This window comes from Haliotis asinina, chromosome 9 (assembly GCF_037392515.1).
Source record: "Haliotis asinina isolate JCU_RB_2024 chromosome 9, JCU_Hal_asi_v2, whole genome shotgun sequence".
Classification (NCBI taxonomy): Eukaryota; Metazoa; Mollusca; class Gastropoda; order Lepetellida; family Haliotidae; genus Haliotis; species Haliotis asinina.
In genome coordinates this window covers 12,103,387-12,116,169 of record NC_090288.1, presented here as the reverse complement: position 1 = coordinate 12,116,169, position 12,783 = coordinate 12,103,387, and the positions used below count along the sequence as shown (strand labels likewise).

Here is a 12,783-nt window from a genome sequence, read left to right as displayed (position 1 = left end):
GAATTAACATAATAATAGCCAAAATATTACCATTGTAATGTTTTCTGAATGTACCATAACATGCTTCAAAACTTCACAACAAATTATAACAAATGCCTGTTTCTCTTGTGCCCAACTTGTTTCATCTCATTAGCTACCAAACATTTGAGAAAATAAAATGGAAAAGTATTTTAACTTTTTGGATCAATCAAAAATATAGTCTTCTGCATCAAGCAGGATACAACATTTTCACATGCATCATAATACTGTATGTGTTAAGTTGCGTAAATAACACATATTAACAGGCATCCATAAATATTGACAAGAGAGCTATTATGTCACGTGTCAACGAGTGAGTAAGTGAGTGAGTTTGGTTTTACATCATTTTTAGCAATATTCCAGCAATATCACAGCGTGGGACATCAGAAATGGGCTTCATACAATGTACCCACTAGGGGAATCATACCCAGATCTTTAGTGTGGCAAGCCAATGTTTTATCTTAACCACTAGACTACACCATGGGCCCAGTAGTCATCGATACCTGTTAACATGACAGCTGTTATGTCATGTGTCAGTGACCAGCAGTGAATGTGGAGTAATTTCAGGTATATCATGGCATGTGTGCATGTGTGACAAAAGCCCGAACTAATCTGGATATCACTACCAGTTTCACTAAACTGAAACTGGCATGTGTCACTGTCCCTAAACACATAATTTACCTTATTGCCCTGCCATCTCCGCAATACTAAAAGTCTAAATGACGCAAGTCTACATTCTCCCAACTTACTGGGGCTCCTTTTCAGTTTAAATGGGTTCATTTGTTACAATCAAAATTATATATGTTCAGGGACTAAGTGTTAGTCTATAGTGAAACTTAGCAGTTTGAACATGGTGCATGACATCACCAGTCTGAACCAGCATTCAACCTACAATTAAATGTTCAGATATGCAATTCTGCTCTTTGACATACCTTACTTTAGGGTACTGGGCCCAATTGTCAAAGATTATATTCTGACTGTGCATTAACAAAGTAGTCTTCAGAGTCTTAGTTCAACTGCATGGAAATTACAGAATATGATCTGGTGCATATTGAGATTATGTGTCATGTAATGTCATATGAAAAAATGAGTGTTTCTCATGAATATATTATTATAAAAATGGCAAGTTGACATTGGTTGCAGTCAGTGAATGATAGAAGACCAGATTAAGGAAGAAAAACCAAATACAAATAATTATCTAATTAAAAGTAAAGGTTCAAAATATCAAGAGCTACATGATCTCTTGGCTGTTTAGACGGAACACAAGATGGCACAAACAGTAAGGGAAAGATAGCTGTAATAAAAGGCAAACGTCTAAATGCACCAACTTAGGAATGGCTGAATTCAGGACTGGGCCAAAAAGGCATTGACCTGCCAGTTTTAAAGTTACCTGCTCAATAATGAGAAACGTTTTTATTTTTATTTTCGTCTAGGGCATCAAAAGGTGTAGAATGTTACTTCAGCCAAAGCCATAGCTAGATGACGTCTGAACTCTTATATTATCAATATTGATGTTTTTTATATTTGAAATTACCAGCAACATCCAAAGTATCGTTATCAATTTTCATTTACCTCCTGGAGTCATGCTCATGCATCTTGGGACAGAGTACAAATACAGGCAAGTGGTTCAGCATATGGTAGTGATTTACCAGTTTTCAAAACAGATCAGGAGTAATAACATTGTCCATCAGTTTGACAAAGTTGGGAAGCCAAGTTATTTTTCGAGTTCAACCCAAACTCAAACTTCCTTCCAGTTATCAAACAACATCATAGGGCTCTGATCTAGAATAGCCCAAAGAAACCTCATCATGTATTGTCAGAACTGATACACTGCCATCAAGTTCAAAGACTCATCTGGAAACACAAAAAATATTGCATGTATTTGGAGGAGGATTATCAGACTCTATGAAGAATTTTATCAGCCAATGCATGCAAGTGCCAAGAGCGATGAGGAGTGAAGGTTCACACATCCCCAGAGGAGACTCCACCACCATGCTTCCGAATAACAACTCTGCCTTTGGAAATACCAAAACGACAGGGATAAACAGAGGCTGTAGAAGAATAGTTATGCGTCATTATAACCCTCAACTGAGTATTGACAGCGGGATGGAAATTGATTGGGGATAATTGGTGAGCCTGGATGGAAAAACTGTGGGCGAGTAAGCGAAATGCAAACAGATGGTAGGGCTTTGTTGCATCATAATGATCAACATGACAGTGTGAGATTTGCTGACATAAATCTGAGTGCAGGGGGCCGACATGCTTCAATATGTCAACTGGTCCCATTCAGGCCATTAGGGCTTATCTTTTCATCTCATTGCACATAATAGAAGATTGAACACATCATGAAAACTATTGTAACAAGCTGGGTTATTTATGTGTGCCTGGAGCTCCACCGCACTGCCTGTGATGCTGAAGGCTATGTACTACAAAGACCTTGCTACAATGCTACTGATACAATATAATGAGTTATATCATGTATTCACGTAAATGATGAAATTTCAGTCATGTAAAAATCCCTTTGTTTGTAAACGTAACGTCAAAGAGGAGTTACAAGTAAAAATCTTGTCTTTCTCAGCATACTATTTTCTGAATTTTCCCAATAAGGTCAGTGAATCTGTAAGCTATGCCCTAAAAATATAATAAAGCTGAGGCATTGTAGCATCAGATGATGATATCAAGACTGTTCAACATGCTCAAATCTGAGTGTTAAAGGATCATTGGGTCCTGGGGTTCCTGAGGCTGGTGTTTTTTAACATTTGGGTTATGCCAAAGAGTACTAGGTTTTCATTCTTAATATGAAAATTATTCTGTTCTGAAAATGCATGCATATTATTACCTATATATTTTGGAGCACTTACTGAGACAATGAGAAAAAAATGAGAAAGTCATTTACAAGAACATTAATAAAATGGAAGTGCTTGATGTAACTGCTGAATCTCAATAGTATACCTCAATCATCAACACATACTGCATGCAAGGATCATGGTCTGCACTACAACCAATTACAGAGACGGCAACAGGAAAATCTGTCGGTTTTCAGCTGAAAACTTAATTTTGTGTCATTGATGATTCACACAAGTGATCAGTTTGATATATTGGCAAAATTTCGTGGAAAATTGCCATTACAGCAAACCAATGCATATTACATACTTACAAATACACTAGTTACAAATACACAGGAACTATAGTCTGGATCACTGACAGCAGATCACTGAGAGAAGTCACTCAGGTGAGAGTTGATACCTGAAGAACCCTTGGCCTCTTGGGCAGACAGTTATACAGCTTTGTTATCAAACATAAACATACAGCAGACAGGTAACAACTCATAAACAGAGACAAAATTTACACAGGACAGAAGTCCAAAGGTATTTCTGTCACTGATGATATGTTCTACAAATGACAGGTATTTACCTGGCTCAATCTAATTAAAATCAGATCTAGCACTTCAGTAAGCAAGGACACTTCACGGGCTGTCAGGTGATACTTGAATGACCTTTGACCTGCCTATGAAACTGAGGGTAATCTGTAAATTCAACCACCAGTCTGATGCCCGAGTCTAATAACATTATGTTTGGTCTTGCAACCTCAGCTTACAAAAGTACACATACCACATAGAGAAAACAAATAATGCTAAGAGCCAAAAGGGGGCACACAGATTTGGTACAGACCATGAACAATGTATGGATTCTTAAGCCAAAATAGACTTTCCAAAAACAATACTTCTGTTTCTAAATACAAAATAGTAGCCATCTTAAGCATTCTGTTAACTGCCACAGATCAACTTATCAAACCAAACTGTAAGTGATCTTCATAACCGACCCACACCTTGAATGAAAATATTTATAACAGCAATTATTTTCTTGCATATATCAGATTTGCTTCTTACAGAAATTAGCAGCACAGAAAAGTTATATACTTATCCAGTAACTATCATTAAAAACATTATTTTTCATCCAGAGTTTTCACTACAACGAAATCTGTAAACAAAAATACCTTGTGAAATATATGGGCTTTGGGGTAACCCAATGGTGAAAGTATTTGCTTGTCATGCTGAAGATAAGGGGTCAATTCTCCATATGAGTACATTGTGTTAAACCCATTTCTGGTGTCCCCCGCAATGATATTGCTGGAATACTACAAAAAGCGGCATAAAACCAGACTCATTCACTCACTCATGACAGGCATACATAAACAAACCCCTCTCTTCAACTTGTCAAATTTCAAAGCACCCCAGCAATATTACAGACAATATGCTATAGCAAAAGAAAATACAAGTAGGACACACATATCCTTTGATTGTACTCCCTTGAAAGTGTAGATGCCACTGACCTCAGCAGACTCAACAGGGTGTATAAAACATCCACAACAAAATAATGGCAGTCTTCATTATGTACACAGGAGAAAGGTCACAAAAGCTTGCCTTCCACTTACAGAAATCAGCTATGTTGATCTGCATACTCTACTGAATTGTACCAACACTCTAGAAGTCTCTGATTGGCTGTTTAGATTGTCTGCTTGATGCAATATTCTGTGAACGTAACCTATGATCTTGACACAAAGAGGTATCTTATCTAAGTAAAAGATCTATGTTATGTTTGGGTGTCAATGGGGTTGTTGGGGGTTGGTAGGAAGGGGATGGGGTTAAATCAGGATTTTGCTGCAGACAAATACATCAACCATTTGAAAGTATTTGGTAAAAATATGTGCATGGACGACACAATATTTTGCTTTGACAAAGATTTCATTATTGACCGTACCAAATGTGAGGTATCCTGACTTAAGAAGCTTCAGTGAGTAGGCTCTTATCACGTCATAAAAGACTGCCTAGACCATGTAACTTTTAATAAATTTTAAAACTTTTAATACACTTAACTTTTGGCAATCTGAATAAAACTGAATATTCATTGATGAACTGAAACTAATACAGTGCCAGGGATTGGGAAAGGCAAGGGATATGGGCCATTTTGCACATTAGAATTATAAATGGCTCTTCATTAAAATTTTGAAGTTTACTATTGATAGTAGGGCAATGATACAAAGGCAGTGGCCAATTCTAAATTCAGAAAACAGCTAATAATCATGAAAATGACCCATTGTCAAAATTCTCTATCCCAATCCCTGCTGGGCAATATAAATAGTAAGATTTATAAATGAAATAAAGGGAACTTGACAATATTTTAAAACATCTTGTGAGTCCATGACTAACAAGACAGGCTTGAACCTCTATGTCATTGCACAGATTAGTACACTTAACCAATGGAAACCTTCCAGAATATCAGCATGATGTGAGATACAACAACAGAAAATGTGACTGAGAACTGTAAAAATACTCTCTAATTAAAAAACCTGAAGTAGACCTTGTTGAAAACAGTCATCACAACTAGGGGTGAAATAGTATAACACGGTATTAGTAGAACCTCAAATTTTGCCTTTGGTTCAGTCTACTGTAATGCAATAAAACCTTTCCCATAATGTCCGAAATCAAATGATTTTGTCAGAAATCTATGTAGGTTTGGTTCTTGCTGTCAATTTTCTGCCTTATGATCATGTCTCATATACTGAACCGAAATAGACAGAACTGAAGACTTGTACCACAGTACGAACTCTAGCATGGTTAAGAGTGTACCTTTTCAATATATACCTTTTAGTATAAAAATCACTACATTTGTTTAATGACACATTAAGTGAATATCCCAGCTACATGACACGAGTACATAACCGAGTGTCTACCAGATAATAGATGACTGATAGAGTGGACCACGATAGAGTGGACCATCCATATCACTGGAGTACAAGGACATGAGATTAAATAATTGAGCATGAATGGACGCCGAAATATTTGGTAGCCTTTCAACAAGAATAGGTTTGGGGGATATATTCATGAGTCTTCAATTTCAAAGGGATCAAATAAGTAAACAAAATTTTTTAAAATTAAAAGACAGCCTCCATGATACTATAAAAGACAGCTGCAGAGTCCAGCAACAATACTTACATCGAAGTACTCCCTACATTTTCACCTTTTAATATTAGCATTATTTTAGTTATATCAAGATCCCTTGACTTTCATGATGAATCTTGAATACAGCTGTAATACAATAATTCAATCAAACTGGCCTATAATAATTGCATCTAGAAAATATTATATAATTTTATTTTCTCATAATGTACACTGGTATGACAACAAAGAGTATTTGGTCATCGATCATCTCTGGATCATTTTAACACATTTTACTACTTTAAGACAGTATGAATTAATTTCAACCAGCTCGTCACTCAAGTACTTTGACATGTTTGAATTATTCACACAAAATCATGATCATTTACTTAATCTTTGCATATCTATAGTCACTGAAAATCAATGTGCTGGTACTGAAAAAGCACTGCAATCAACTTACTGGGACAACCCTTTTGTAAGGAAGAATTCTGGAGCTAAATTAAAAAATACTTACCCTTAGAGCTGCAATTGTAACATCTCGAGCTTGAAGTTCCCCTTCGAAGTAGCTCAACAGCCGCAACAAATCATTTTTGCTCCAGTCCGGATTGGGTTGTCTCTGGAAAGGGGCAGTAAGTACTTACTAATGACATCAATGAGAATATCTTAAAATAAATCCTGATTAACAAAGCATATCTTGCTTGAAATCATCAGTCAACAAACATGTTGATGATTGACTTCAATGCCAAAGTACTGGTCACAGTGAAGACTCAGGTTTGATTCCCTACATGGGTACTATGCGTGAAGCCCATTTCTGTTGTCCCCTGCCATGATATTGCTGCAATATTGCTAAAAGCATGGAATGGGAAAGAGAACTTTGACTATGGGTCATTTTCAGGATATCAGGTAATGTTTTAATTTAGAGTGGGCCACTACCCATGTATAAATAGTAAACTTTAAAATTTTAATGGGCCATTTTTAATCCTTATGTGCAAAATGGCCCTGTAAAAGCTGCGTAAAACTACCTAAACTTGCTCCCACCCACACACTGTACCGTCATTTAGAGCTTATTGGAGCAGTGTACTTAATACAATGAATATTATAGATGTGTTAATTATCAACAGAGGAAGACAGCGTGAATTATGTTTATTGTACACTCCATCAAACATTATCATTTTATCCTACCTGGTACCCATTCAATGCACTGTGAACAGAGACATATTTCACATAGTTACTTGTGTGAGGATATAACAAAAATCATGTACAAGATGTGATGCAGGGTGTTTGGTTATGAGGCACTTGTATATGAAATTTACTTATGATGGCCACAGAGCAATTTTGTGCTGATTAATACCACATCCCCCTTTTGTCAATGTCTCATAAAGTTTACACTTGAATTTCCAATAAGCTCACCATGAATAGCTCTAAAACCTGCTGATGCTGCGTAACCCAAACATTCACTCATGCATTCTTGATTTGGACATACACAATGTCAAGTAGAGTATGAAATTCATGCATCATTTTGGTCACCAAACATGAGAAATTCAGAGAATAAGAACACCTCTATTACCACTGTTGATCAAAACACACACTTGCCTATCATAATAGTGAAAGGATCTTGTGGAATGTTGCTGTCAAACTGACAGTGAGGTTATCCACTGACCCACAGCCACGTCTAGTCAAAATTCTTTCACTTTACCTGGGTTTCAATTTGGTTCATTTTCAAAAGTTACTGACTTACTGCCATCCAAGATTTCACAAACATATTTCAGAATGTGGAAAAAAAGAAACATTCTGAATGATGAACTGTATATCATGTGAAACTTCAAAAAAAATCATAAAAATGCCTTAATACCATTTGTCCCAAGCAAAGTCAATGATCTTTTGAGCTAAAGCCAAATAAAGTGTATATTTATCATTTAAGACTCATTAAATATTTATAATTAATCTAAAATCTACTAGAAGTATTGTCAAGTAATAAGTCTGTGCAAGCAGAAGTAATTGACACAAGTTCACTAGGGAAGAGTAGGGGTTTGAAGTGTTCAGATGTTCAGCTGAGCGCCTGCTGAAATATTTTGCTTAAAGAGGCATAACATAACATTTACTCTTTGAAATGAACATATTACAGAAAAATTGGTTCCTAAAGTATAGTCATATGAAATAATGCAATGATTAAGGAGACCTTCTTCAGTTCATGAAAGACACATATTACAGACTTGTATAGACTTTTGGTGTATTTCTCTCTTAGTACTAGTTTCAGGGTAGGAATGACAGACTTCATGAAACTATATGCAAACACTTAGTGAACTTACTTTAGTCCAACCTTCACTCTACCACCTTTATTTTCATCAATGCTGTAATTTGTTGAGTGAGTGAGTGGTCAAGTTGAAACAAGGTTGAATTCAACCTCCAACCTTGCAATGCCAGATGTCAAAGTCTTATACATTTTCAATGTGCACAATTTTACGCTGGTCATGTGGTCCCTGGCTAGTAAAAATTCACCAGGATCACTTAATATGAGCCTGACGTTGTCCTAGTGACCAGTGAAATTTTTGCCAAATCTAGGATTTTTTTTTTTTAATTGGAGAAATGCTGACAGGACTAATAGTTACTGTCCAGTCAACGTAGTCTAGTGAGAATTTTGAAAGGTTTATTTCCCTGATCTTAAAATTCCACATCCCATGTACTGCTCTCACTCCTGAGCTCATAAAAAAATCAAATCATTTCATTTAGAAGTTGAAAGAACATAACTTCTTTCTTGTTTGTAAATACTTCAGCTACATTTTGAGCCTACAAGAAAGGACTCTATCCACAAGATGTTCATAGTACTATTTCATTTGTAGGCTTTTGATTAATCATAGTTTGTAACATTACAACCCTTTTGCCGAACGACGCCCAGTTCTTGTTAACTGTCAATACTGTGTAACCAGGGACTATTTATTCTGTGGAAATGCATGACTGATGAATGTCACACTGCCACAGATCCTGTTATAATAACTACAGTAGGTCAAGTTTCAAATTACGTCAAACATGGCAAATCGATATTTTGGGAATAGGCTTTAAAAATCAAAATCTATCCAAACCATCCAAGGGTTCTGGGTTACTTCATTAAGAAGGACAAGGGCACTGACAACAACAAGAACACTGTTACAAAAGCACATTCATCATTTTGTGGATGAGTCAAATTATCCATTGGAGTGAGTGACTTCAGTTCCATACCACACTCAGCAATAATCTAGCTATGCGACAGCACTTTGTAACAATTGAATCTGGACCAGGCAATCCAATGATCAACAGCATGAGCATCAAATTTACACAACTGGGATACGATACCAGTCAACCAAGTCAGTGAACATGACCACCCAATCATTAATTTATACACATTATAATTACATAAATTCACTGATTTAAATATCTTCATATTTGTTAAAAGAGAGACAGGGTACTTGGAATAAAGGATTACAAGCTCTGTTACTTTGCATGATTGGAAACTTCAGCAGCAGCAGCTTGAAGGGAAGACGTTGTATGACTAGTTTAAGTGGTGAGTTGTGTGAAATATAATTTTGACAGCTTGATTCACAGTTTTCAGCTCATATATTGATGATAAACATTCAAATCTGACTGCAGTGACTTTACTTCCAGTGTTAATTTTCTTTATTTCAGATTTGAGATGAACACAGAAACCTGTACCAATGAGAAGAAAGTGTTAAAATACTCTGAATGCATAGAAAGTCATATGACTTTACACATGAGACGATCATGGAGACGACGTTGACACTAATTTTACAGACAATATTTTACCTAATACACCCAAACAAAGAAGGTGTCGAACAGTCAAATGTAAGGTGTTGGCAGAAAACACCAGACTGGCTGGTGTGTTGGTTTGTTCTTTGACGCCACTCTCAGCAATATTCTAACTACATAGCGATGGTCTGTATATAATCAAGTCTGGACCAGAAAATCCAGTGATCAACATTATGAGCACTATTCTATGCAATTGGGATATGATGGAAGACACCAGAAATGGGCTTAACGCATTGTTCCCTATTAGAGAAAATGCCTTAACCATTGGCTATCTTACAAGTGAGTGAGTGAGTGAGTGAGTGAGTGAGTGAGTGAGTGAGTGAGTGAGTTTAGTTTTGCACTGCACTCAGCAATATTCCAGCCGTATGGCAGCAGTCTGTAAATTTTTTAGTCTGGACAAGAAAATCCAGTGATCAATACCATAAGCATGGATCTGCACAACTGGGAAACGATGACATGTCAAAAGTCAGCTAGCCTGACCACCCAATTCTGTTAGTCGCCTCTTATGAAAAGCATAGTCACCTGTTACGGCAAGCATGTGTTGCTGAATGCCTATTCTAAACAGGACCTTCACAGGTCAGCCATCCTACCAACCATTCTGGATGATGGTACTACAAAGAAAAAACATGGGCATCATTCCTCCAAGCAATCCAAAACATGTATGTATATTGCTAAAATGTTCTGTGCACGAATGACACAAGTAAACAGAAAGGCAACTCCCTCTACTGTAAATGGGATTCTCTGTCAATCAACAGTGGTGAAAGTAGTCCACTTTATTGGGTGTGGCTCATTGTAATTCACAATGAATGGGAAATGAGTGTAATAGCAATAAATGACCACTTCAGCAAATCAGAATGAAAGGATTACACTGACATGACAGAACTCTAATTACTCAATTTACTGTCAGTTTAAAGCATACCTTGGTAACTTTTATAGCTGTATCCCCAGGCAAATAGTTTGGGAACAGTGGGGATTAGAAGAAAATCTATGATATTGATAAAACATGTTATCATATGCACTCTCATAAAACATGCAAAGACTGCAGAAAGATGACTTTGGTAGACTGTAACATTTCATATTAGTTGATTTTCTAGGACAATGACAGATTATCATGAAAAATGTTCAGAGATTTTTTCACCTGTGATATAAAAGATCTTAAACAAATTTTCCAAAAGCAGGACATTGAAAATGCTGAGCAGTACATATATCTACAATGTGAGCACTGAGAAAATCTGTTTAAATACCTAGCTGCCTAAATTTGGATCTTCACAATTTCCATTCTTTCAGATGTAGAATATGTACTTCATCATGATTCTTTTATCTCTTCCATCCACACATGAAAAGGTGAAAGTGTTGAAAAGTTCAAATGTTTCTCTATTTCAAAATCTGTTCAAATATCAGTTGTATGCATTCAGTTTCTTTTCATGATAAAAGGTATCTTCATGCAACTATTAACAATGCATGCTTCTGTATGTCCAATCTCATCGTACAAATGGAAAGAAAGGTTGTGTATCATCAACTGATGGCTGTAACATGTCATATGTTTGAATAAAAAGAACGCTCTTAACGTTTCATAACACTGTCAGTCACTGTCTCATCAAAATCTTAGTTGTTATATTTTTTTATTACACGACGAACTTCCAACCTCACGTCTCACTCACAGGCCCAGCAAGTGCTTCGATTCCATTAAGGACAGAATCAGTACACAATCTACATGTAATTATTGAAATGATGCATGTGTGCGAGTATTTCTATAAAACAAAATAGAAGAAATACTTTCTTTATCCTACCTTTAACGTATTAGACTGAAGTTTGCCAGAAGGATCAAGCCCAGAAATCGGGTTGACGTTTCGAGACGCCATCTTGGAACAATAAGCTTGTCAAAGAAATGGATCTTTTTTGATCAACAGTGAAAATCACTGCATTTCTTCTTCATGATTACTTAAATGACTTCAATGAATGCCTCAGTTATTGCACGACGCCAAAAACACATGGCAAGCAAAGCACGGAGCCCGTAAATGGTATCACATTATTGTTCCGCCACAAGATCTCTCGTCCATCATTGGTCACGTGACCAATATTGATGCATTAAATTCGAAACAATGGACTGGACAATTACTTGGTGTATTGTGGTGCTGTTGCTCATGTTATGGTCATGTTTTCACGCCAACGACTCCTGTTTTAGTCTTTTAACGTTTAGTACTTTAGGCGGCACAAAGAGTAAGGGGGAATTACACGCGGAGCTAGCGACACATGTCTTCTCCGTAGTTGCGTATAAACGTAAAGCTCTCAGACTCTCTCGGTCCACTTTACTTCATGTTAAACAGTGTTTTCACATACAGATATTCCAATTAATTTATGTAGTCCCGTGGGTAGTTCCTTATATGCTATTGTTGCGAACCGAGAATTAGATGTATCAGTTTATATATATGCTATTAGAAACTGTAATTGTGTAATGTTTTCTCAAATTATGTTATTTTATATATACTTTATTTACAATTAATGAGTTAAGAATGTGAGTTCTCCCTTAATCAATATGAAGGTCAAACCACGCTCCTGTTGAGGCCCCAAACTCACAAAAACATACAAGCATATCGTATTATCTCTTTTTTTCAGTTTTCAGCTGATCTAATCCCTCCAAGGCACATCCACGTTCAAGCCACGCTCTCATCATTGCGACTGAGAGCAGCAGGTGCGTGTTGGAGATTTTGCCATATACATGCCAGTCTGTCTTAATAAGCTCCAGTTTACGATAAGTGCGGCAGCCAATCAGCTTGGCATGAAGATCACACGTCACGCTTCATGGAACGCGGTGGCTGTTTCTCTTGGTCCGTTTACTTATGCCATGATGTCAGGTTATTTAAATGTACTCATTTGGAAACGATACAAGTAGTGTCTATCCCCATTACGGGTGTGCATTTAAAAGTGATATACATTAGCTGTATGGCGGCGGTCTGTAAATTGAGAATGAACCACATAATCCAGTGACTGATATCATGAACATCGACTGGGATGCGACGGCATAT

The 12,783-nt window shown here is 36.7% G+C and overlaps 1 protein-coding gene across 2 annotated transcripts in view; it reads right to left on the bottom strand.

The window, feature by feature from the left end:
• LOC137296946 (cortactin-binding protein 2-like) overlaps nt 1–11,820 on the bottom strand; it is a 74,000-nt gene extending 62,180 nt beyond the window's left edge. For both annotated transcript variants that reach the window (XM_067828861.1, XM_067828862.1), the window contains exons 1-2: nt 11,548–11,820; nt 6,471–6,572 (exon numbers count right to left, since the gene is read on the bottom strand). In XM_067828861.1, the coding sequence (XP_067684962.1) occupies nt 6,471–6,572; nt 11,548–11,619 (174 nt within the window). In that variant the 5' untranslated portion in view covers nt 11,620–11,820. The remainder of the gene's footprint in view (nt 1–6,470; nt 6,573–11,547) is intronic.
• Between the last annotated feature and the right edge of the window lie 963 nt (nt 11,821–12,783).